General features: G+C 50.1%; 1 protein-coding gene across 1 annotated transcript in view; it reads right to left on the bottom strand.

Moving 5' to 3' along the window:
* Nucleotides 1-27,500, bottom strand: part of plekha7b (pleckstrin homology domain containing, family A member 7b) — a 117,825-nt gene that overhangs the window by 50,802 nt on the left and 39,523 nt on the right. The window contains exon 4 of the mRNA XM_084436898.1: nt 11,632-11,715. Within this exon, the coding sequence (XP_084293024.1) occupies nt 11,632-11,715 (84 nt within the window). The remainder of the gene's footprint in view (nt 1-11,631; nt 11,716-27,500) is intronic.

Below are 27,500 nucleotides of genomic sequence, written 5' to 3' on the forward strand. Positions count from 1 at the left end.
AAATCACTAGAATTTGGATTATGCTAGCAAGTTTTTGTTGAGTGTTTAGTTGTAACGTGACTACTGGGAAACCTAGAAGTAGTTTGTTGTTCGTCCTATGGGAAACATAAGTCTGCACTCGCCAGTGTCAACCCCTTTTTGGCTGATGGGCGGAGCCCGGGGTGGAGCCCGACAGTCCAATACTAGGGTTTGTCTCTTTCTCACTCCCTCACTCCCTCACTCCCTGCCTTGATTGACTGCAGGCAGAGTGAGTGGACGGCAGCACAGAGAGCAGAGGTGTCAGATTTCACTCATGAGAGAGAGACTAAGAAAGGCTGTAAAGTTTACAGATTGCCTCATTAATACGATCACGTTCCGTATTAAGGCACGTTAAGAGTCAGTGGGCGGAATTTAACATGGCCGCCACTCAATATCAACGCAACGCCATGTAAACAGGAAGTGAGATCTCATTGCTTAACGCATCATCCCTTTGACATTCTACTTAAAGGAGTAGTAAAGGGAAAATGCATGTTTAGCCCTGTTTTAAGGTTACTTATTATCATATACAATAGTTCAGATCAAAACGTTGACAAAACTAGCACTTTTGAGAAAGTCTGATAATTGCTCTACCACCGTTTTGATCATACAATGAATGTGGATGGGCATCTTGAAAAATAATTCAAAAACATGTTAAACTCTCGATTTCAAAGACAAGAAGCTCACAGAGTGGCCATGTTATCGGACACAGGGTGTTGCTAAGATGTCACCTGTGTCTCTCTCTCCCCAGCGAAGGCCTTGGGGACCGTGTGTTTTGACGCATGCTTGTTTGTTGTTGTCATGACATGTACAGCACGTAGCACAGGACCCTAGGATTTTTAAACACGGTTTCTCCATATGGGGCTGTACTGTGATAATAAATTGGTCTCCTTGGTAAACCTTTTCACATCAAACCACACCTTGATCATATTTCTAACAATTGGGTTAGTAGTTTGACTCATCAAATTTGACCTTGTATCTGAGTATAAATACAATGGTAAAGGCAGACCCAAACCCTCTGATTCCATTTCTTTCCACTGTGGAACATCTCTTGTTGCAAAATAAAACTTAATAGTCCTAAGCTGCACTGCCCAATAGTACCACATGATATTTGGACATTTCAAACCACCTTTACTATAAGGTAAATGTAGGAGGGACAAACGAATTCTAGCACGATTGTTTTGCCATATGAAAGCAGTAAATAACTTTTTGAGTTTCTGAAAAAAATCAGTAGGCGGGGACAATGGAACGTTCTGAAATAGATATAATATTTTGGGAAGCGTGTTCATCTTTAGGATGTTAATTCTGCCAATCATGGATATAGGCAATGCCATCCATCTATCAATTGACTCTGTTATTCCTTTCAATAAAAGTTCATAGTTAGATTCAACAATCATATCTAAATTGGACACAATTTGTATTCCCAAGTAAGTAAACTGATCTACCACTTTAAATTCGGAGGCCTCTCTAAGTGGATTTTTCCTTTCCCTCTCATCAAGCATCAAGATAGAAGATTTAGTATTAATAACTGCGTACCCTGACACGTCACCATATATTTTGATTAACTCCATCAAAGCCGGAATAGATCTACTAAGTTGCGAGATGAACAATATAACATCGTCCGCATATAACGAAAGCCTATGTTCTACTTGTCCAATTGTTATCCCAGTGATATCCAAATGCGCCCTTACCACTATTGCAAATGGTTCAATTGCTAAAGTAAACATTAAAGGTGATAAAGGGCATCCTTGACGGCATCCTCTTTTGATCGCAAACGGCTTTGATATATTTTTGTTTGTTAGTATTTCTGCTGTAGGATTTAAATATAGCAATTTGATCCATTTTAGGAATGTAGCCCCGCATCCAAATCTTTCCAAAACATTAAAAAGATAAGACCACTCCACCCTATCAAACCCTTTTTTCGGCATCTAAGGAAAGGAGGGCCTTATCTGAGGTATCCTTCAAACCATGAATAACATTGAGCACCCTCCTAACATTATGAAATCCTTGTCGACCCAGTATGAACCCATTCTGATCTCCATGTATTACATTAGGCCCTGCAAACGTAGTGCTAAAATTTTAAGATCAGAATTCAATAGACTTATAGGTCTCATGTTACCACACCTATTACTAGGTCGTCCTGGCTTTGGTAACAATGTGATTAATGCACCCATCATTGATTTTGGTAGACTACCTTCACTAAGCGCTTCCAAGAACATCTCAAGTAATGGTTTCAATAACTTGGTTTTAAATTTTTTATACAAGTCTATCGGTAGCCCGTCTGGACCTGCCGATTTACCAGATTTCATGCCGTCAATAGCTATGCCTATTTCCTCCCCTTTAAGTTCTGCCTCCATCTCCATTTTGTATTCATCTGGGATAGTTGGGATATTCAGTTGGTCCAAGAATATGTTTTGGGTCTGCAGATCAGATTTAACTTCAGATTCATATAAATTTTCATAATATTTCCTAAATTCCTCGTTTATTTCAATGGGGTCTACTATTGTTTCGCCGTTATTGCCTATAATCGAAGATATGGTCCTTCTTGCTTCTAGCTGTTTAATCTGCCATGCTAGATGTTTTCCGGGCTTTTCTCCTTGATCATAGAATGATTGATTGAGCCTAAGTATATCAGAGGCTGCCCTAGCTGCAGATATTTTATTATATTCGGCCCTTAAGAGCAATAATTCCTTTTCTCCTGCTGGCGTGCTATTCCTAAAAACCTGTTCTTGGAGGCTTCATATTCTGGATTCTAATTGCTGTCTTTTCTGGCGTGAGTCCCTAGATTTGGATGCAGTATAACTAATTAGGTGCCCTCGTAAATAGGCCTTGAAAGCATCCCATTTATTACCTGCCGACGTTTGGGTTGTGTTAATATTAAAATAGTTGTCAATTTCCTTCCCCACATAATCAACAAATTGTTCATCCTGCAACCATTTGTGATTCAGATACCATCTAGGAGGATCCTTTACAAGGTTCTTATCTATGTACACCAGACAACACGGTCCATGATCCGATATTAGTATACTGCCATAATCGCAATCCTTTACTTTTGAAACCAATCCAGCTGAAATTAAAAAGTAATCTATACGTGAGTATGTCTGAAAAGTTCCAGAGTGACAGGAGTAAGCTACATCCTTAGGGTTCAAAAGTCTCCAAATGTCTAATAAGTCTAGCTCCTTCATAAAATGGTGAATAGTAGTTCTACTCCTGTTATGTGTTTTATCAATACCTGTCGATCTATCTCTAGTTGGGTCCAGTGTACAGTTCCAGTCCCCTGCTATTATATGTTCTCCTGGGAGGGCTGCAAGTGTGAGAAACAAATTAGTGAAAAAATTAGGTTCATCTAAATTAGGACCATAAATATTTACCAAGTTTAGGTTTACTGAGATAAGAAATCCCTGAATGATCAAATACCTACCAAATCTATCTTTAATTATATTAGTGACTTGAAAGGGCACTGATTGGTGAATAAGAGTTATGACTCCTCTAGCTTGTGATGTAAATGAAGCTGCGTAAACACTCCCCTGCCATCTCCTACTAATCTTTATATTGTCCTCTTCTAACATGCGAGTCTCCTGTAGAATAAACAAAAACATCCTGTCCTGCTCCAAGCTACTTAGAAATAAGCATACCAAACATAAACGGTGTATCAGTGCAGGCTTAGCAAATTATCAGCATCCACAATACTGATAGCCGCTGCCTTTAGTCTCTGCTGAAACATGGTTCAATGTTGCATCCCCCTCATTGGCACTGAAATTATGGATGAACATTGCATTTCCGTCTAGCTCTTCAGCATAAAATGTCCGAAGTAGAGAAAAGAAAATCGCTCCGTGCCTTTCCTTCCAGGATTCCAAAATAAAATGTCCGAAACAGAAAAGAAAAAAATCGCTCCATTCTATCAATGACAGAGCAGCACGAAGCAGTAGTAACAGCCCATTAATAACTTAAACGACTTTTAGTACCGGCAGCGTTGTCGTCTGAACGACCTGTACATAACATTAGGCAGTAGGCTATAGGAGAAAAAAAAATGAGGAAAAAATGACTCAGTTCAGTTGGTGCTTAAAATACAATAGTTGCTACCGTTTTGTCACCTGTTACTCATCCACGTTCTTCCTTGATCTTGTCCACAAACTTCTGCGCTTCCTTTGGACTGTCGAAAGTGCGCGTTTGTTCTCTGTGTGTTAGTACCAGTCTGTTTGTTCTCTGTGTGTTAGTACCAGTCTGTTTGTTCTCTGTGTGTTAGTACCAGTCTGGCCGGTGGTATTATTCCATGTCTGATTCCCAGGCTCCGCAGCTGCTGACGCACCGAGTCGTACTGCTTACGTTGTTTGTGCACTTCTGTGGCGAGGTCGTTGTAGAATCTCACTCGCTGGTTCTTGTAGTGGATCTCCTTCTTCATCCTGGCAGCCTTGGTCACAAGCATTTTGTGTTTATAGTTCAGAAACTTCATTATCAAAGTTCTCGGTGATGCTTCGGTTCCTCCTCTCGGCCCGACGCGGTGCGCTCTCTCCATCACTATGGGGCTCCGCATAGCTCCCAGGTCCAACACCTCCGGTAGCCAGCTTTCAAAAAACGAGCACGGATCTTCGCCCTCCGCACCCTCGGGTAGGTTCACCAACCTCAGGTTATTCAGTCGAGATCTCGTCTCCAGGTCGACAACTTTATCCTCCAAAGCTTTATTTTTCCTCTGCAAGTTCTGAACCGTTTCTTGCAACCCGGCCTGCTCATCTTCCACTGTTGACAGACGTACCTCCGCATGCGTCATTCTTTCGGTACACTCAGCTAAATCCTTCCTTGTTTCTCCGATAGCAGTCAAAATCCCATCGAGTCTGGTCGAAAACTCTGACTTTAGATTGTTGATTGCTGTCAGTATTTCATCTTTAGCCCCGGTTAGCTCGCCTTCACTTTCCGTTGGGTTTGAAGCTTCCCCGCTAACGTTAGCATTAGCCTCCTTGCTAGCTTTAGAGTTCGAAGCCGCTCCACCAAAGTCAGTCATTCTGGATTGTGTTTGTGCCGCTTTTCCACGGGTCTTTGCGCTCGTATTCACCTTATCTGTCATCTTTCATCAAAATTGAAGCTTGCCCACACTTTACAAGATCAGGTCCGCTAAATATATCAGAATTTATTCAGAATCGTAGCGGAGCAGTGTGAAACGTGACTCTCTAGCTCGTGGCCATAACCGGACAAAACAGTCATTTTTAATGTCAAATCTTATGAAAGACTCACAGTGAGACGGCTTTAGGGTTACGGTGTGTAACAATGTGCAGAGCTTTCTTAAAACTCTAAACTCCTCAGACCGACACCTGCAGGGGGGCGTGGTGAACTCTGACCTTTCAGAATGGCACTTGTTAACCATGATTCACCGATGAAGTTCTTCAAGAAGAAGCTATGGTGCAGTGAGGGATGTGGTTAGAATCCCTCCCGCTGAACACACACACAACACTGAACACACACACACGCACACGACACTGAACACACATGACACTGAACACACACACACGACACTGAACACACACAACACTGAACACACACACAACACTGAACACACACGACACTGAACACACACACACAACACTGAACACACACACACACAACACTGAATACACACACGACACTGAACACACACACAACACTGAACACACACACAACACTGAACACACACACAACACTGAACACACACACGACACTGAAAACACACACACGACACTGAACACACACACGACACAACACACACACAGCACTGGTTCCTCTGAGGTTAGCTGCTACAGTAACCACCACAGCTCCCCACACAGTCATACAGAGGGTGCTCGCTACAGTGGGGACCGTGACCACATGCTGTGGACAGCCTGGGGGAACAAACTGCTCTATCAGTGCTGCTCCACTACTGAAACTCTCTCCACATGTCCCTGCGGTGTGTGTGTGTGTGTGTGTGTGTGTGTGTGCTTATGCATGTGTAGTATGCTTCATTCAGGGTCTCAAAGGCCCTAGACAGCCATGAAACTGCTGCATCAAACTTTCTCATCAAAGCACCACCACACATACACACACACGCACACACACACGCAGACACACACACGCACACACACACACACATTTGATATCACTCGCACTGCCATAGCCATGACACCTGGTATGCCTGTGTTGTCCTATACATACTGCTGCTGTTACAGTGCAACCCCCAGGGATCAATAAAGTACCTACACACTGTATTCTGCACTTCCAACCTTTGCTGTAATTTGCTGAAACGCCAAATTTCCACCTACGAGGATTATTAAAATTCCTGTCTGTCTGTCTGCCTGCCTGTCTGTCTGTCTGTCTGTCTGTCTGTCTGTCTGTCTGTCTGTCTGCCTGCCTGTCTGTCTGTCTGTCTGTCTGTCTATCTATCTATCTATCTATCTATCTATCTATCTATCTATCTATCTATCTATCTATCTATCTATCTATCTATCTATCTATCTATCTAATCTAATCTAGTTTATCTATATCTGAGTGGCACAGTGTGGCCAGCAGACTGCAGTGTTCCCCTCGGTGTGAGAGCGTGCTGACAGGAGGACACTGTGTGTCTGACCTCCCTCTGTGACTGAACCCTCTGTGACTGAACCCTCTGTGACTGAACCCTCAATGACTGAACCCTCTGTGACTGAACCCTCTGTGACTGACCCCTCTGTGACTGAACCCTGGATGACTGAACCCTCAATGACTGAACCCTCTGTGACTGAACCCTGGATGACTGAACCCTGGATGACTGAACCCTGGATGACTGAACCCTCTGTGACTGAACCCTCTGTGACTGAACCCGGCATTGTTCTTCCCGGGGACGAGAGCAGCTCAGGCTCCTGTTTTCTTTCCTGTCCAGAACACGTTGCTCCTCCTCCCCCGGAGCCCAGATGGGAAATGGACCAGAACTCCAGAGAGGAGGAGAGAATGGGAGCAGCGTGAAACCAGGAACACCCCTCCTCCTCCTCCTCCTCCTCCTCCTCCGCGCACGGCCGGGCTCCCGGACCACGTTTACACGGGACGTTTCCCCCGCGCCGGCGGAACCCACGGAGGTTTATGAGCTATTTTCATTCCGTTTATCGCCGCTGTCTTTACAACCGTCTCCCTGGGAGATGTGCTGAGGGACACGCAGGAGGGGAGCCATATATCACATCAGAGAGAGAGATGGGATGGGAGGGAGGGAGAGAGGGAGGGTGGGAGGGAGAGAGGGAGAGAGAGAGGGAGGTAGAGAGGGAGGGAGGGAGGGAGGGAGGGCGAGAGGGAGGGAGGGAGGGAGGGAGGGAGGGAGAGAGGCTGAGAGAGGGAGGGAGGGAGAGAGGCTGAGAGAGGGAGGGAGGCAGAGGTCCAGGCCTCAGGCCAACAGGGTTATTACCTGGGAGAGATGGTCATGACTTACTTCCAGGACGCACTGCAGCAGCAGCCCCCCTCCAGCCCCAGAACCCTGGACCCCCTCCAGCCCCAGAGCCCTGGACCCCCTCAGCCCTAGAGCCCTGGACCCCCCCCCCCCCCCCCCCCCCCCCCCCCCCGCCCCGACCGGCACACTACTCATCTCAGTCAATAACAGCCATTCGTTCTCAGAGCTTTTGTCCTCGACCAGGCTATAACTCTCCTTTAGGGGGGAAAGATGATAAATTATCCTAGTGTGAATGGGACTCCCTACTTCCTGGTGTGTTTAGGTGTGTGTGTGTGTGTGTCTTTCTTGGTATCTATCTGCCCCCCCCCCTCTCTCTCTCTCGGGTCAATGATCACCTGGAGGCTTTGGCCCCCTGATCAATACTGACCCCTGTGATCAATGTCACGGTGTCATTGTCCCACCCCAGGCTCACTCACTTGTCCAGGAGGATTAAAACGCTTAACGGTCATCCTCGAGTCAAGTATGAACAGCCCTCAAACCTCCCTCTGCATCCATCACCTCAGATTAACTTTAACCACTCACCCAGCACCGAGGAGAGAGAGAGAGAGAGAGAGAGAGAGAGGGACAGAGAGAGAGAGAGAGATGGAGGGAAAAAGAGAAGGAGAGAGAAAGAGAGAGAGAGAGAGAGAGAGGTAGAGAGCGGGACAGAGAGAGAGAGAGAGGGAGAGGGAGGGAGAGAAAGGGAGAGAGAGAGAGAGGGAGAGAGAGTGAGGGAGAGAGAGAGATGGAGAGGGACAGAAAGAGAGGGAGAGTAGGGTGAGGGACAGAGAGAGAAAGGGAGAGAGAGAGGGAGAGTAGGGTGAGGGGGAAACCTACTTTCTCATTTAGATCTGGGTCTCAGAGGGGTGACATCCACACCCGCGCTGCCATGGTAACCAGCGCCAACAGTGATCTCGCTGTGGTCCTGTGCTATGCAGAGAGGGGGGCTCTGCAAGCATACCACACGTGCTTTACCCAGAATGCACCAGATACCCCTCCCAGGCCAGATGAGAGAGGAGAGGGACAGACAGATAAGGGGAGGGGAGGGGGGGGGGTTCGAGGATCTGGATCAATATAAAAATAGCAAACTAAAACAGCAGTCATATGTACTGAAGGCCCTTGACAAGTCCTGCCACTTTAGACTCTCCGGCCCCAGAGACAGCAAGCATCCCAACCATTTAGATGAGTTCCAGAGGGAGTGATACCATCGCTCCTAAGTGATACCATCGCTCCTAGTGATACCATCGCTCCTAAGTGACAAGCCCCGGGGTGAGGACACCATACCCAGCGCACGAGTCCGACCACACACAGCACAGCTAGGAGGAAGCCGCTAGCAGAGCGCTTCACAGGTCCACCATTCTTATGAAGAGAATCTATTAGGTCTCCGGCAGGGTCCTTCAGCTGTCTCTAGTATAGTGTGAAGCGCATCGTCAGCGAACATGACAATAGGAGAGTTCTTGATAACCTTATCTAAAGCATGGTTCCTCTCACTGTGCTCAGTGCTGTTCTAAGGAAGGAACGTCTACAGAGCACGCTGGTATGACTGGGGGTGTTAACAGTTAATCGACTATCTGTTACGGCTCGCATGCCCTCGCCTCCACAACCGCCTCCCTCTCTCCCCTCTGGGCCCGCTGCGCGCTCGGGGCGTCCTACGCGCTCTACCGCACGTCGCATCGGCCCAGGCATGCAACGCTCTGACTCTCCGAAATTTCCCCCCACTACCGGGCGTTCCCCGTCTCCGGCCAGCTCCGCGGACTCGGCAGTCTCCTCCCACTCCGGTGACGAAGAGTCGGATCCCGACATGCCCAGCACATCGGCCCGTGCGCAACGACAAGAACGGCGCGCTCGTCTCCGACGATGACGCGGGCGCGGCCCTACTCACCGGTTTCCAATTCATCATCACCACACCTGTCCCTCGTTCTGCAATCACCTTCAACCCCTACAAGAACCTGGTCTACACTCCACTCATCGCCAGATCTTACCATAACATATGTGGTAAAGTATAGCCTAGCCTACGATATTACTTACCTGTATTTTGTAGTGCTTTTTTCTCGTTTCCTGCTTGTGATTACTATCACTCACCCTGCCTCTCCTCCTCGTCTCTCCAGTATCCCGGACCCCCTCTGCTGAGTGTACCAGCTAGCAGAGCCCTCACCCTGCTCCACCTCCCGATCCCTCCGGCTCCCTTGAGCCAAGGACATTTATTATTATTTAGTGGCAGTTTGGTGGCTCCTATTATTTCTATCCTATTATATTTTTGTGGCATCCTTTTTGTGGCTCCCCCTTTGTGTTATCTTATTAAATCGCCCCTCCGGGCTTTACCGTTCCTTGCCTCCTCCTTTCCTGTTGCGCCTGGGTCCCAAACCGAACCATCACACTATCGATTAATGCAGATAAGAATTTACTCAAGTAAGATTTGGTTACTCGATTAACTGCTTGTTAATGGAACAGAATTTTTTTTTTTTTAAACAAACATTACAGTATCAACGGGAGTTGCGTGAAATGTAATCATGATTTAAGGTCTGACTGCACATGAGGGCGCCACGCCATGTAGTGAAGGCTAATTGGGATGGCGGGAAATTACAGCGGAAGAAGACACAAAAATGAAGCGAGCAAAGCGCAGTCCAGCGTGGGACGTTCTTATCGATTAACCGACTATCGCTTGTTAAGGTTAACAGTTATCAATGAATGAAACTCCTTGAAATTTGCAACCCTAGGTATGACTGAGTATAATGGAGGGATTCTGTGACTGTAAAGAGCATTAAAGCATTCTACCCCCCCCGCCCCCTCCACGCGTACAAATCCCCGGTTCACTAGGGCTGGAGGGAGGAGAATCCCAATCAGCTTTGAGTCACCTCTGCAAATCAGCTTTCAAACCCCGAGTCAGCTGAATGGTCTCCCCGACCATGACCACCTCCATAGTATTAACTCGGAACCTGAGTTCTGCCTCTCTAAGTCGTATAGCGCCAGCTTAAACATGATAGGAAAGCTGTCACGAACACGCACGACCGCGGTAAGTCAACTGACTTAACGCCTGTAGCGTGGGAAATGACAGAGTTGACGCAGACCGGGCCAGCTGTTAGGCTGAGGGTAGAACGCACGGCCATGCGTGAATAACAACACCACAAGGTCACTCACCGTGAGGAGTCAAGGAATCTTCACCATGGCTGCATATCATAAACCACCAGTGATTTTAATCTGTCCTCTCCAGCGGTCCTATTAATGTCCCGCCTACATGTACAGTATATATCGAACCCCGTCTCTGCCAATGTCCCCATGCTACTAAGCCACTGGGTGTGCTTGTTTTACCCCTCAGAGCATGCCTCCTGCTGAGTTTCAGCTCAGTCCCCCTAATACAAAGGCTGCAATAATAATAACCATTATTAATATGACTGTCTTGAGGAGGAGACAGATTTATGCCTGCTGGCTCACCTCACCAACCCACTCAAAACGCATATGTGAGTGATAGTTGGCTTATTACCATATAATCAATTAAGATAGTAACTGAAAAATACTTTTAAAACTCCCCAGTACTTAGTAGGAGGCCATTGTACAGTAGAAGCACAAGCCGTTATGAATAGAGGACGAGCATGAATAAATCCAGGTCCATTAAAGCTATAAATGGTCATATTTTAGTGCTGCTATCAAACTGATTAGTGTCCATAGAAGATATTTCCTCAGCTCCTGTCTGTCTGCTACCTCAGTTGAGAGAGAGAGAGAAGGGGAGAGAGAAAGAGAGAGAGAGAGAGAGAAACAGAATGTAACAAGCCATTTCCATCTCCTCACACCACAGTTTCGTGATGCCAGATGTTGGAGATCTCCTCTGAAAGTCTGGAGACATCTCCATCGAAAATCTTCGCTAGAACAGCGCCGCAAAACCGACTCTACCAATCAGAACCCCTGCCTACCCCCGACTCTACCAATCAGAACCCCTGCCTACCCCTGACTCAATAGGGTGAAAGACCCGCCTTACCGGAGTGAAGAATCATAAAACAAAACATTCACCACCCCATTCGGAAGCCCCACCCTAAAGACGATGGATTGGTTCTGCAATGCAGGTTTTTTTCAATCTCTCAAATAGTTTCCACCCACTTTTACCGAAGAAACTTGGACGAATGTCTTCAAGTCCCTAGTTGAGCGCAGCGCTTGGAATCCGCTCCCACCGTGACCTTGAACGACCTGGCAGTTAACAGAAGCCCTGCGGTGTGACGAGGAACACTCACTTGTCCTGGAGCATGTATTCGGTGTTCTCCGGGGAAATCTGTCCGGTCACAGGGTGGCGGAACGAAGTGGTCCTCTGGTTGTGGCTGCGAGAGTCAGAGAGGGGAGAGAGAGAGAGAGAGAGAGAGAGAGAGAGAGAGAGAGAGAGAGAAGAGAGAGAGAGGGGGGGAAGAGAGAGAGAGAGGGGGGGGAGAAGAGAGAGAGAGGGAAGAGAGAAAGAGGGAAGAGAGAGAGAGGGAAGAGAGAGAGGGAAGAGAGAGAGAGAGAGAGGGAAGAGAGAGAGAGAGAGTAAAGAGAGAGGGAGGGAGAGAGAGAGGAGAGAGAGAGAGGGGGAAGAGAGAGAGAGGGAAGAGAGAGGGAAGAGAGAGAGAGAGAGAGCGAGAGAGGGAAGAGAGAAAGCAACACCCAGGGAGAATACGAAATTAGTATCAAGTCATTAATCATCATACGTCTGTGTGATGGCCTCTCTCTCCATGGCCCACGCTTCTCTGCGTCTCATTGGCTGGCAGCGGGCGGCGTTCTGCGGGAACACAACTTCCTCCGCCTCCAGTCCCTTTCCCGGCAGAGTGCCGGGTGTGTGGGCTGGTTCTGGATACAGTAGGGGAGTGGACCCTCATATTCCCCCAGAGTGTGGAGCTCAGCACTCTGCTCCGCCAGCTCACCAGGCTTTATTGATTTCAATTACGGGACGTGCGGTCATCCATGTCTTTAACTAGGGGCCTTTTAACTGCTTCTACATGCGGTCATCTGTGTGTGAATGCCGCTTTCCGCTCTCACGGTGATGGGGGGGGACAGCAGGGGACCGGCGCCGTATGCCGTCCTCTCCGGCCCAGCCAGGTCCAGGTGGTGACCGCACTCTGACCCTCCACCGGTCTGCAGCCACAGCGTGGACCGCCGGCTCTGACCAGAGCTCTCTTCCACCTCTTCTATCTAGTCTCTCCTGTACCATCCAGCCCCCTCGACCCCCGCACCACAGGGGGGCCGGCCCGGCTAGCGAGCGCCCCCCCGCCCGCCGCACGAAGCCTGTTCTCACAGCGCGCTGCCACATTCAACAGACAATGCTGTTACTACACCGAACGAAGAAAGCGCTGACTAACAGAATTGATGCAGCAAAGTTCGCCGGTCTGTTGACGGGACAACCAGCATGTCAGAGTGAAGGAGGCTCGTGTGTTTTTCAGCAGGGGGGAATGATGACGCCTCAGTTGAATTAAGAGATGAGCCGTTACTTCTCTAATGCAATAGTTCACGCTTCCCTGCGCTGGAATAACACTAAAACAAACAGACACGACTGCATCGGGCGCTGAGAGAGTTCTATCTGCTGCAGTACGGCTACAGGGAGGGGATGGATACAGAGAGAGAGAGAGAGAGGGGGGGGGGGGGGGAGAGAGAGAGAGAGAGGAGGGGGGGAGGGAGACAGTGAGAGAGAGAGGGAGAGGGAGAGAGAGATAGAGAGAGCGGGGGGGAGAGACAGACGGAGAGAGAGGGAGAGAGAGAGAGAGGGAGACAGAGAGAGAGGGAGTGAGAGAGAGAGAGAGGGGGGGGGGGGAGAGAGAGGACCAAAACAGTGTGAAAGATTGTTCACCCTGCTGTAATCCTCTATGTCAACACCAGTCTTGATGCAAATTGGCAAGCGGCACGGCAATAGACAGAGATTAGCTGTGAAACACTCTCCTCTCTCTGCTCCCTCCCCCAAAACAGCCCAGCTCTGGGACCAGAAAAATACCAGAGTGATAGGAGAAAAAATATGATCCCAAAGCACATTCCCAGATCAAAATATTTATCCCATTTCATTATCTATAGGCAGTATCTCTTCCATGAGAAATATGGTGACTCCGTTCCATCTGTGTGAGAACATCTGTTGGCGAAACCGAGTAGGGGGGAGTCAGAGACAGAGGTTCTCTCTCCTCCATCCTCCACTCTCTCTGGGGTCTCTCCCAGGGTATGGCCACGCTGCAGACAGGAACAGTACTCTGGGGTCAGGGCTGAGGCTGGGACTGGGACTGAGGCTGGGGCAGAGGCGGGGGCTAGGGATTGTGGTAGGCCAGAGGCTGGGGCAGAGGCTGGGACGGGGGCTGGGGATAGGCCTGAGGCTAGAGCTGAGGCTGGGGATGAGGCTGGGGCAGAGGCTGGGCGAGGGCTGGGTATAGGCCTGGGGCAGAGGCTGGGGCAGGGGCTAGGGATGGGGCTGAGGCTAGAGCTGAGGCTGGGGCTGAGGCCGGTTTCCTCCTCGAGCCTCCCCACTCCTGCTGTCTGACAAGAGCTGCAGGGAGCTGCAAATCTAGAGCTCCTGGCTGAGGGAGGGAGGAGGTGCAGGGAGGTGCAGGACCCTGGCTGTGGGAGTGAGGGAGGGAGGAGGTGCAGGACCCTGGCTTTGGGAGTGAGGGAGGGAGGAGGTGCAGGACCCTGGCTGTGGGAGTGAGGGAGGGAGGAGGTGCAGGACCCTGGCTGTGGGAGTGAGGGGGGGGAGGAGGTGCAGGACCCTGGCTGAGGGAGGGAGGAGGTGCAGGACCCTGGCTATGGGAGTGAGGGAGGGAGGAGGTGCAGGGAGGTGCATGACCCTGGCTGAGGGAGGGAGGAGGTGCAGGACCCTGGCTGAGGGAGTGAGGGAGGGAGGAGGTGCAGGGAGGTGCAGAGGACTCTGGCTGGGGGAGTGAGGGAGGGAGGAGGTGCAGAGGACCCTGGCTGTGGGAGTGAGGGAGGGAGGAGGTGCAGGGAGGTGCAGAGGACCCTGGCTGTGGGAGTGAGGGAGGGAGGAGGTGCAGGGAGGTGCAGAGGACCCTGGGAGTCTTACTGCAGCATCATGCAGCAAACGGCGAGGAAACAGATCAATGAGCCTGAAGAAGAGATTTATGGGCTGACGTCTCTCAACTGCTCACGAGACCAGACGAGACCACATGATCACACACACACACACTGACACACACACAATCACACACACACAGACACACACACACACACACACTATCACACACACACACACACACTATCACACACACACACACACACACACACACACACACACACACATACACACTATCACACACACATACACACTGACACACACACAATCACACACACACAGACACACACACACACTATCACACACTCATACACAATCACACACACACACACAGACATACACACACACGCACACACAATCAGACACACTATCACACACAGACACACACAGAGACACATACACACTATCAGACACACATACACAGGGGAGAGAGAGATAGAGAGTTTACTTCACTGTTAATTACTATTGCTTATTATTATTTCAATTATTGATTTACTTTCAATCTACATAGATTTTAATGTACCAAACACTTTGGCAACACAGATGAACAATTTGTCATGCTAATAAAGTGAATTGAATTGAGAGAGAGAGAGAAATAGAGAGAGAGAGAAATAGAGAGAGATAGAGAGAGAAGGAGAGAGAGAGAGGGAAAGAGAGCTAGAGAGAGAGAAAGCTAGAGAGAGAGAGCTAGCGAGAAAGAAAGAGAGAGATAGCTAGAGTACAGAAGTAGAGAGAATGAGAGCTAGAGAGAGAGAAAGAGGTAGAGCGAGAGAGAGAGAGCTAGAGTACAGTAGTAGAGAGAGAGAGCTAAAGAGGTAGAGTGAGAGAGAGAGAGAGCTAGAGTACAGTAGTAGAGAGAATGAGAGCTAAAGAGGTAGAGTGAGAGAGAGAGGGAGCTAGAGTACAGTAGTAGAGAGAGAGAGAGAGAGAGAAAGAGGTAGAGCGAGAGAGAGAGAGAGAGAGAGAGCTAGAGTACAGTAATAGAGAGAGAGAAAGAGGTAGAGCGAGAGAGAGAGAGCTAGAGTACAGTAGTAGAGAGAATAAGAGCTAAAGAGGTAGAGCGAGAGAAAGAGAGAGAGCTAGAGTACAGTAGTAGAGAGAGAGAGAGAGAGAGCTAGAGTACAGTAGTAGAGAGACATACACACACACACACACACACACACAGACACACACACACACCCCACCCCGGTGCTGTCCTGGGCAGTGTGCCCGGTCCCAGCGTGTGATGTGATTGGTGGAGAGGCACCGGTCCCAGCGTGTGATGTGATTGGTGGAGAGGCACGGGGCCTTGTACCGCAGCATCTCTTCTCCTCATTAGCGCCCGGCGCTGCTTCTGTTTCAGCCACATTACTTCTGAACTAGTTCCCCTGGAATCCACCGCATTCCTCCTGAACAAACCCCCGTCAGAGGTGCTCAACACAGAGGCGCTGTTTGTTTGTTGAGGCCAAGGTTACCTAACCCTAACCCTAACCCTAACCCACATCCACAAGCCTGACGTTCGATGGGCAGATTAACTCCAGATGAGCAAACTCGTTGTCTTGATTTAGTGTGTCAGATGAGTGAAATAATAGGCTATATCTAGTAGTGCCACTGATAATCAAATCAAATCAAACTTTATTTATATAGGCATTTCATACACAAAGGCCACAGAACATACTTTACAGCGGGAACGGGTGTGGGTGTGTAGATACAGTGCTTTATTGATCCTACTGTACCCCTGATTTTCCAGAGGGAAGCACAAAAACAATTCACTCATTTGAGCCAATATAGGAGAAATGTAAAAAATATCTTCTGACCTCAACCTCGACCTTAACGAGACGATCAAGCAAGCTCCTGAAAATGCTTAATTGTATTACAGTAGCTATAGGAACATTTCACAGAGCACTAAGGATGGAATAAATACAACATTATAAGAATAACTATCAAAAATAGAGTAGATAAATAAGACTGACACTCCATCTTATCAGCTTCAATAAATGATCAATGGTATGTGCTCGGAATATGATGTGGATATTATTTCCAATTATGTCCAAAGGAAGGACATGAACTCTGAGATCCAGAGGAAGCCAGTGATCATTCAGTCAGTGAGACTCTGCCACAGCTCTGTGAGTTCATGACTAACAGCTCTCTAAGTGACAGGGAAAGGTCATGGGTCACGAAAACATGACTTCTACCTGGGTCACACTGGTGGTTCCACTCTCAAATACACACACTCACTCACGCACGCACGCACGCACGCACGCACGCACGCACACACACACAAACAAACAAAAAAACAGGCACTGTCGGGTAGCAGTGTGTGTGACATGCTCATCAGGAAATGATCATGGTTGTGATTGCATGTTCTCTGCATGTTTTCTGTATGTTCTGTGCATGTTCTCTGTATGTTCTCTGCATGTTTTCTGTATGTTCTGTGCATGTTCTCTGTATGTTCTGTGCATGTTCTCTGTATGTTCTGTGCATGTTCTCTGCGTGTTCTCTGTATGTTCTCTGCATGTTCTCTGTATGTTCTCTGCATGTTATCTGTATGTTCTGTGCATGTTCTCTGCGTGTTCTCTGCGTGTTCTCTGTGTGTTCTCTGTATGTTCTCTGCATGTTCTCTGTATGTTCTCTGCATGTTCTCCGCATGTTCTGTGCATGTTCTCTACACGTTCTGTGCATGTTATGTGCATGTTCTCTACACGTTCTGTGCATGTTCTCCGCATGTTCTGTGCATGTTCTGTACATGTTCTGTACATGTTCTCTGTGTGTTCTCTGAAGGTCCATCATTGTCCAGCAGCTCCCTCTGTAGTCTCTCCCCGCCCTCCTAACAACCCCACACAACCGCTGCTGCATTGTGGGAAAGCGAGAATGAAAGCGTCTCATAGCGTGAGACGAGGAGCAAAACCTTCGTGCTTTCGAGGAATCGGCCGGTCTGCTCGGTCGGCGGCCGGTACTCCCTAACACTATACAGTCTGAACCTAAACACTGACCTGCAGGTCAACCTAAACACTTCCCCATCAGTCTGAACCTAAACACTGACCTGCAGGTCAAGCAGAGGGCGGGGTGTGTCTCCTCGTTTCCATGACGCCGGATGATAAGGAACAGTAATCCTGACTGCCAGGTCAGACTCCAGCCCTGCCTTGTGTGTGTGTGTGTGTGTGTGTGTGTGTGTGTGTGTGTGTGTGTGTTTACACTAAGCTCTCACCTCCGTGTCAGCCCCCCCCCCAGACGAAACCCTTGCCGAGAGGAAGGCGGAAGATCTGTGTTTAGACACTTTCCTGAATGACGGCAGTGTTTTTTCTCTCTAGAAGGATCCTGGTTTTTAATGTGAACTCCTTCAGAGTCTCTCAAAGCTTGACAAGAGGAAACGTTCTGTTGTGTTTTGACAGAGGAATTGTTGTTCATTGGTTTGGATACGTTTTCTTGTGAACCAATAATGCTGAAAGGCAGCAGAGCCCCAGTCTCAGAGAGAGAGAGGGAGAGAGCAGAGAGAGAGAGAGAGAGAGAGAGAGAGAGAGAGAGAGAGAGAGAGAGAGAGAGAGAGAGAGAGAGAGAGAGCAGAGAGAGAGAGCAGAGAGAGACCAGTGAGTGGAAGACCAGCCCAGCTTTCAACCACATTTTCATCTGGGTATTTTCTCAGCTGAGGAATTCCTCTACCAGACGCACTTACACTCAGACACACACAGACACGCACGCAAACACACACACACGCATGCACGCACGCAAACACACACACACACACGCACGTACGCACACACACACACACACACAAACAAACACACACACCCACATACACACGCACACACACCTTTCTTTCAGTCTCTCCCTCTTTTCTCTCTCTCTCTCTCTCTCTCTCTCTCTCTCTCCCGCAGTGCTGCTGAACAAACACACCAGTCTGGGTCCAAGGTCCAGGACCAGGCTATCCAGGACCAGGCTATCCAGGACCAGGCTATCCAGGACCAGGCTATCCAGGACCAGGCTGTCCAGGACCAGGCTATCCAGGACCAGGCTATCCAGGACCAGGCTATCCAGGACCAGGCTGTCCAGGACCAGGCTATCCAGGACCAGGCTATCCAGGACCAGGCTATCCAGGACCAGGCTATCCAGGACCAGGCTATCCAGGACCAGGCTATCCAGGACCAGGCTATCCAGCAGAAACCAGCCGGTCAGAGCAGTCCCTGTTGCTACGGAGGCCTGAGCACAGGCTGGCACACACACGCAAACACACACGCACACACACACATGCACACACGCAAACACACACATGCACAAGCACAAACTCACACACACACAAACACACACACACACAAACACACACGCACACACAAACACTCACACACACACGCACACACACATGCACACACACAAACACACACGCACACACACGCACACGTACACACACACATGCACACAAATACATGCACACACACACACACACATGCGCACACACACACACACGCACACACACATGCACACAAACACACACAAACACTTTGCGTTGCTCCAGCGCACATCAAAGGCAAAGAACACAATACCCTATTTGTCCAGTAACCCCGGTCAGATGCCTCTGTTCCTCCGACTCCCATCAGCCCTGGAAAGTTGCGCCCCTCCCTAACGACGCTGGGGTGGGGGGTCTCACCTGGAGAGCGCAGAGCCACAGGGGGATTATCTGGCTCCTCCTACTCTGAGAGGGCGGTCCCGGGCGGCGGCGGCGATCCTCCTTGCGTGGCGGGCGGCGCTCATAACCTCCCCGGGGTCCGAGGCCAGAGAAGAACGACCGCAGGGGGGCGGGGGGGGTGGGGGTGGGGGCCGGGCTCTACCTCCCTCCGGAGTTTTCCGTGCAGCGCGCGTCTCAGTAGCTCCCCGCGGCGCCGAGCTGACAGCAGAGTAGAGATCTCCACACGGCCAACACCTCAGAGCTTATCAGATCCTCCCTCCCTCCTCTCCAAATACTCTCTCTCTCCCTCTCTCTCTCTCACCCCTCCCCTTCTATACCTCCCCTCTCACTCTCTGTCCCCTCCCCTTCTCTCTCTCTCTCTCTCTCTCTCTCACCCCTCCCCTTCTACCCCTCCCTACTCACTCTCGATCCCCTCCCCTTCTATACCTCCCCTCTCACTTTCTGTCCCCTCCCCTTCTCTCTCTCTCTCTCTCTCACCCCTCCCCTTCTCTCTCTCTCTCTCTCTCTCTCTCTCCTTGGCCTCTCCCTTGCTCTGTCTTCCCCTCCCTTCCTCTTCTCCCTCCGCCTCTCTTTCTTGGTCACTCCCCCCCTCCACCCCCACCCTCTCTCCCTCTCTCTCTCCCTCTCTCTACCTCCCTCTCTCTCCCTCTCTCCCTCTCTCTCTCCCTCCCTCTCTCTCTCTCTCTCTCTCTCTCTCTCAAACGGTGACATAGTTTTGGGATCGGGAGGCTCAGCCCTGGAAAGAGGACGTCCAGTAACCGCTGAGTCAGAGCGGAGAGGGGAAGTGCTCTGGTGTGGGAGCGCCCGGCTGTCCTCCCTCTGACCACGGAAAAACACTTGACCTGCCAGCGCCTCAGATAAGACCCCGGCTGTCCGGCGTTCTCCACGGACGCCCGTCCTGGAAAAGACCCCCCCCACCCTCCCTCCCCACCGGTCAGGCTGGAACATCACCCCTGCGCGAGGATGAGTCATAGCATTCCTGCCCCGGCCGGTGTTATTGTCAGCTTAATCGGTTTGGGGACACGGGAGGACACTTCGTACAGTGGTGGAGGGGGGGGCTGGTTGAGCCTGATTGGATGACGGGGGCCCTGGTTGAGCCTGATTGGACGACATCCCAACAGAGCTTGTCCGTCCACGTGGGCCGACAGCGGGTCAGCTACCGTGACCGGGAGCGGAGGAACCTGTCAGCTCGAACCCCAGGACGAGACCAAGGGCGCTTCAGGACGCGCTGTCGAACCGTCACTCACTCTGACGGCACGCCGGCCCCGTGGTCGCCCACACTGAGGGGGCAGAGAGAGGGGTGAACTGGGGTCTCGTCAGACCAGGAAGTAAAACTCTGTGGTAGCCCACGCTGACTGACGGCCAGCGGACAGCATGAGGAGAGAGGGGTGAACTTTGACCTCGTCAGACAAGGAAGTGAAACTAAGAGACGCTAAAATTAGCGGGTGGTATTGACGCACACACAGGGTGAATATTGAGCCTGATGGACAACCTGGAGTCAATCAAAAACAGGTCAACCTTTGGTTAGTCACTAGATTAGACGGCGATTTTGACTGTCACTCTTCCTACGACTGAATCTCACATACGTACATGTTGGGATCGAGAAAGCTTTGCCTTTAGAGACAGTCCTATTGGAAACACACAATGGAGCTCTGTCAACAGAGTTGATCATTAAGCTCAGATGCACACTGATACTGATCCAGTCTGAGGAAGGAAAACAAATACAAAACCCCTAACCCCCACTGTGAAGAGAGCAGGAGTGTTGCAATCAGGATTCAGTGGGGCGAATTCACTAAAGCGGAATTGCGGCCGTTAATTGCACCATTACATTGCGCGTCAGTTGCTTCAGCAATGTGCTCCGTTTTAAAAACCTATTCACTAAAGACATTGCGCTAATAATATCCCAGCGCAAACACGCCCATTCGGTGTTTGCGGCTGAGTGCAATTTGCTGCTGATATAGGAAATGACTATAAATACTGCGCATACAGCGCATACAACTCGTAGCCTATATCATTGGACGATGGCAGACATAAAAAGAAAGATACGATTTTCAGACAGCGAACTTGTAGGCCTCACGGACGAGGTTCAAAAACATGTCTCACAGCTTTCCGCAAAAAATATCACGACTGCACTGCAGCAAAAAATCATATTTGGGGTTTAATTTCCCAATCAGTCAGTGCCATTTGTGTGTGTAAACGCGGAAGACTGCAAACGGAGGTGGAATGATTTGAAAAGACGAACAAAGGAAAAATTGTCATTTTATGTTATGCAAGATGCAGCACGCTTCGATGATCTGGCATACTTTTGGGGGAGTGTATAACATTGCCCCACCGGTTTGCCGTTGTGATTTGCACGCGTCGGCCACCGTACATGACACACCCCTTGCGCTTAAATACCACCACGTCTCTGAAAACGCAATTAATTTCACTTTAACTGCGTGAAGCAATTGGCGCTGATCTTTGTGAATTGGGCGGATTTTGCAATAATGTTCATTTGCATAGAAAGGGGAACATTCTCCGCCCATATTCCCTAATTTAAATATCCGCTAATAACACCGGCGCAGAGAAACGCTATGAGGAAGGCAACGCAGTTAACACCGTATTTCACCCTTTGCGAGGGCTTTGTGAATAGCAAAGATTATTTTTGACTTATTTGCACAGGCTTTGCGTCAGGAAAAGCTGCGCAATCCATTAGTGAATTCGCCCCAGTGTGTGTGTGTGTGTGTGTGTGTGTGTGTGTGCGCACAGGTGTGTATGTGTGTGCGCGTGTGCGCGTGTGTGGGTGCGTGTGTGTGTGCGTGTATGTGTGCGTGTATGTGTGCGTGTGTGTGTGTGTATGTGTGCGCATGCGTGTGTGTGTGTGCCTCAGAGCTGAGTGGGAGTCGAGTACCTCGACTGTGACTGATGACTTGTCTGTACGTGTGCAGTTCTACTAATCACCAGAGAACCTACAATGGCGGCCATTTAAAACAGGGGGTAATGACGTCTATCGGCAATCCAATTAGCTGTAACAAATCCCAAATTAATATTGGCTGGCTAGGGGCTAAATAAACAACACTCTTTTTTACCAAGGAATGAGGTGTTAGCGAGACAGAGAGCCCAGCTAGGAGTAATGTGTGTTGTGACTACAATGGTAGGACGGGAGGCTAGTGTACAGAACACACATCTGGCTAATTCCGCCAGGTGGAGGGCACTAGAGCAGAGCATGAAACAGGAAGTCAATTCCTGTACACTGGAATAACATGCTCCATCGTGGTTCTATCGTCACGACTACAATTACAAGCCGACGCACGTCGGTGGTGCTGGCCCGGTGGTGTCGTTCATCAGAATCACTTCCTGTTATGTAGAACACGGCCGGTCGTGTGAGAGCAGAGTGGGGCGGAGCGACGCCGGGACTCCAGAGGAATGTAATCAGCGCTGCAGTCCTGCCAGAGTGGATCAGTCAGGCCACGGTTATCGGCCAGGACTCGGGGGCCATTAAGAAGATGAGCGCGCCGAGCGCATTACCTTGGGGTCAACATCTCATACCTCGCTGCCTGTCCGCCACGCATATACAGCCATCTACTGTATGGAACCGCCTAGTTCAGTCGAGGTGTCAGATTGTGATGTGTGAATATATGTTTTTTTATTTTTTTTATTTTATTATTACTGGTCCTACTGTTCGAGAGCTCAGGTAACCCATGGATTTATTAATAGAACTGGATACAGCCACTCCATTCACTGACCGCTATCAACAATGAAGCCCTATTGAACCGCGCCATCTTGGCAAATTTGTAGTCATTTGACCATTTCCGGTGACTTTTGTACTTGCGCAGTTGTGCTTTTCTGGCCTTCCGGTGACTTTTGTACTTGCGCAGTTGAGCTTTTCTGTCCTACGCGCGTCCACGGTCAACGTTGGCGTTGACCGCTTCTAGCTATCGAATGGCTGACTGGTGTAAGATGGATAGCCTAACGTTAGAGAGATAAATGTAGTCTATGGTTATGTTAATAAAGCTAACAATGATGTTGTAACATGCATGCAGTACTGCCGATCTGAACGATTGATTCATTATTACCATGGATCGTTATTGGGATTGATCAAGGGCGAATGTGAAATAGCAGCCACGAACTCAGCGGGTTATCCGAGATGCGGTAGCAGCGGCCAAAGCTCCTGCTGGCGGGGAGTGAAGCTCTTCAACTCGCCGGTCACTGGCTCCCTGGAGGAATTTAGCCTGGCTGCAATAACGTTATCGTGAACGGAATGAATACCATCTACTAGCAAACAAAACATCTTCAGTTATAATTAACCTGTTAAAACTAAGATGCCTGGATGAAAAAATAATTTCTCCAATGGATATATAAAAAAAAAACAGGTTAATATGGAAGCCGGTTTTCATTGCTAAATCAAAGCGGGGAGAGCCGGGAACGTGCGTGGACGCGCGTCGGACAGAAAAGCTCAACTGCGCAAGTACAAAAGTCACCGGAAATAGCAAAATGACTACAAATCTAGCCAAGATGGCGCGGTTCAATAGGCCTTCACTTTAGATTTCGAATCCTGGGGGCTTGAGGTAACCCAACACTTATTCTGATGGTGTCCTTTCTGTCATTCATCTAATTTGTTTTTGTCTGCTTTTTGGCTCCCACGCCCGGGGATGGTGGGGTTGGGAGGGAGGGGTGGGGGTAGGGGGGTAAAAGTAAGGGGAAAACAATTTGAGAATGAATGGATGTATTTGTCCCAGTTGCAATGTCAATGCTTCTTTTTCTCAATCAAAATATTGTGGGGGGGGAAAAGAAAGAAAGGAAGAAAGAAAAGAATCTGTGCTGCGTTGGGCAGTCTGGTCCCCAGCGAGCGAGACAGGCCGGCCTGCACTCCCACTGCCGTGCGGTAGGGGGCGATCTACGCAGACCTGCACTGGGGCGTTTCTGAAACTCACAATCGTTCAATGACTGGCTAAGAGCACCTTCTAGAATATGGACTCCTCCTCTTCCTGTGGACAGCTCTCCGCTAGCCACTGACCGGCTGCTTTGACTTCACTGAAGTGCTGTTATAACCTGTTATAACCTGTTATAACCTGACTTGATCATGATCACCACGTCCACCCAGGTGTGTCTCAGACACGGGGCACCCAGCACTGCCCTGTGGGGGGGGGGGTGAACAATTCTGGTCCATCTCCTGGTCCCCGTCCAGTTTTTCCATCTTGTCCAATGCAGCTTTTCGGACAACCAGCCGGTCCGGTCCTGAGCCGCCCGGTTCTAACGGAGGCGACGGCCAATGGGATGCAGAGTGGTGCTGAACAGGCCGGTCCCAGCGTGCCCCGGAGGGTGGGCCGACGGAACAACCGGGCCCTGGCGCTGTCAGCCCCGGCCAGACCAAGGGGCTCGGAGGGCCCTGAGAGAGACACAGCGGACAGAGGCGCAGCGCCGTGGTTCGCCGGTGAGTCTGACGCAGTGCATGTCCAGGCAAAGTCTGTCGCTCTGTCTCACCCCCCCAGGTCACCAGATGGCGCCACTCCAAGGGGGAGGCCAGCCAACAGCTAATTACAGTGAAGAGAAAGGAGAGGGGCCCGAGTTGGGAAAGAGTCGGGGGGGTTGAATGGAGGATGGGGGGGGGGTCTGAAGCTTTGTTTTATAAAGATGGAATGTTGATGCTGTTGCTGAGATGACGTTTTTAATTACTTTCAATCACTTTAGCTTAATTTTGCTTGAGTCAGCTTGGAGTACCGGGTGGGTGGCGCCTGGAGTGTCGGGGGGGGGGGGCGGAGTTTGCATATTTAGGAGCAGCCCATTGGTTCCATTGTACCAGACGAGGGCAATCAAGCACAGAAAAGTCTACGATGGTATTTCAAGTAGTACTCCGACCGCTGGTCTGGGGGAATCATGCAACACCATGGTCGGTTTCGGTTTCAGGAATCTGTCTCATCGAGTAGACCGAAATACTTTGACGGAGGACAAAAACATGGAATAGGGCCATGTACTTCTAGCAACATCTGCACAATGCACATAATAGCCCTACTACAGAATGGCTATCTCAGCATCTAATTACACAAATGCGCTAGCACCTCTCCCGACACCACCGTTCTTTATGGGCTGACAGTAATAGCGAGTTCGGTGGTAACGTAGCTCGGGGTTGCAGAGTGATAAACACTTATCAGGAGCGCTAGCTCCGTGTTGTCATTGTTCCAAAACCAGGGACCCGGGCGGGGCGAGGGGCCCCCAGGCCGGGGCCCAGGCCACATCAGCACTTCCTTTATCTCCTCTGGCACAAAATTAGTCCACTGATAAATATTTATAAAGGACAATTTGAAGTGATTCGTCAAAGAAATTGCTGTTTTTATGACCCCCCCGGACCGTGGCGATGAAATGACTTTCAGAGGCGCTTATCTGGGGATCGATAGCGACATCGGCGTTGTGCTGTGGCGAAAGAAAAGTTGGGTGGTTTTAGTCCTGCATCTTCAGGGAGATGTTTAATGCCAAGAGATTGAGGCCCCTCCTCTTCCCCATATCACTCACTTCCTGAGCTCCCTCCAGAACCAGCAGGCGTCACCTCCGTGTCGACTGGACCAGCACAGGACCGGCTGGAGGGAGGAGGGACTGTTTGGGTTCTGGTACTGAGACTACCCAGACTACAGCCTCTATATAACCCCTTAGTGTCCTTCGTCTTCTTCTTCGTCCTCCTCCCCCTTTCTCTCTCTCTCTCTCTCTCTCTCTCTCTCTCTCTCAAATGCCAGAGCACAGTTCAACACCGTCACATATGGTTCAGCTGGATGGCCAGACCGCATACCTTTACTGATGGGAATCTCTTGCCTCTATGTACACAGTCACACCCAATGCTCTTGCCAATGACTAATAAGTCCCTTTAAGATCCTAACGCGTGGGTGGAGAGGGTCAGTGTGTATGTGAATGTAGCGGTGGGCGGAGAGGGTCAGTGTGTATGTGAATGTAGCGGTGGGCGGAGAGGGTCAGTGTGTATGTGAATGTAGCGGTGGGCGGAGAGGGTCAGTGTATATGTGAATGTAGCGGTGGGCGGAGAGGGTCAGTGTGTATGTGAATGTAGCGGTGGGCGGAGAGGGTCAGTGTGTATGTGAAGACGCCCCGTAGTCTAGACAGTCCTGACCAGAAGTACTGGACTCAGGAGGAGAGCAGCATCCGCCCGAGAGCCATGATCCTTGCTCCAGCTTGGCAGGAGAAGAGAAGCCCTCAGCTCCCTGGTAAACAGGCCTCCTGTCCGGGTTCCAGAGAGCACACAGAGACCCCCCCCGACCACCTGCCACCCCCCGCCCACTTCCTGACCTTGTCCTGGCCGCGCTCGCTCCAACTTTCTCCATCCTCCCTCCAGCGAGGGCCAGGTTAGTAATCCAATCATGTTCCAAATCAAAAGAACAACATCAGCAAAAGCATCCCGCTGGAACTGTCCACCTCAAACAAACCCTGGGGTGTTCTGTGCGCTGCACGCCTCCTCCAGACCAACATCTCCTCCATATACTGAATACTGGAAAACTGTCTCTGAATATCAGGAATAAGTCAAGTAAACCAGAAAGAAATCGAACTCCTGCCCTCGTCTTCGAGACGCCAGACCCTTTCACTGGTCGTCCTGCGTTGTTATTGCTTGGAAACTAAAGTAAACATTGCAAAAAATAATAATAATACCATCGCTTTGATGAGAAATGAAAAACAGGCTTTGTTTCAGACCTGGCCTGAAAACCCTCCCTCCCCTCCACTACGACCCCTCCCCCGTACCCCCCCCTCCCTACTCTCCCTCGCTCCTCTCCCCTCCCTCCTCTCTCCCCTACCTCATTACCTCCTCTCCCCTCCTCTCTCCTCTCCCTCCTCCTTCCCTCCCCTCCTCTGCCTCCCTCCCTCTCAGACCCCCCCATCCCAGACCTCCCCCCTCCCTCCCCTCTGCTACAACCCCTCCCCCGTACCGCCCCCTCCCTCCTCTCCCTCCCCTCTCCCCTACCTCATTACCTCCTCTCCCTTCCTCTCTCCCCTCCCTCCTCTCCCTCCCTCCCTCCTCTCTCCTCTACCTCATTACCTCCTCTCCCCTCCCTCCTCTCTCCCCTACCTCATTACCTCCTCTCCCCTCCCTCCCCCTCCATCCTCTACCTCATTACCTCCTCTCCCCTCCTCTCTCCCCTCCCTCCTCCTTCCCTCCTCTCCTCTCCTCTCCCGCCCTCCCTCCCAGACCTCCCCCGTCGTATCTCCCTCCCACTGTGACCAGCAGATCAATACTGCAGCTCAGAACGCAGCCAGCAGATCAGAGGTGTCCTGATGAGCCTGATAACCACCGCCACACTCCATCACCTGCTGCTTCAGCCAATCACAGGTCAAACGCCGGCAGCCTCAGCCAATCATAGGTCAAAAGCCGGCAGCCTCAGCCAATCACAGGTCGGACACCGGCAGCCTTGGCCAATCACATTAATAAAGACCCGACT

This window comes from Borostomias antarcticus, assembly GCF_949987555.1.
Source record: "Borostomias antarcticus genome assembly, chromosome: 4".
In the NCBI taxonomy this organism is placed as follows: domain Eukaryota; kingdom Metazoa; phylum Chordata; class Actinopteri; order Stomiiformes; family Stomiidae; genus Borostomias; species Borostomias antarcticus.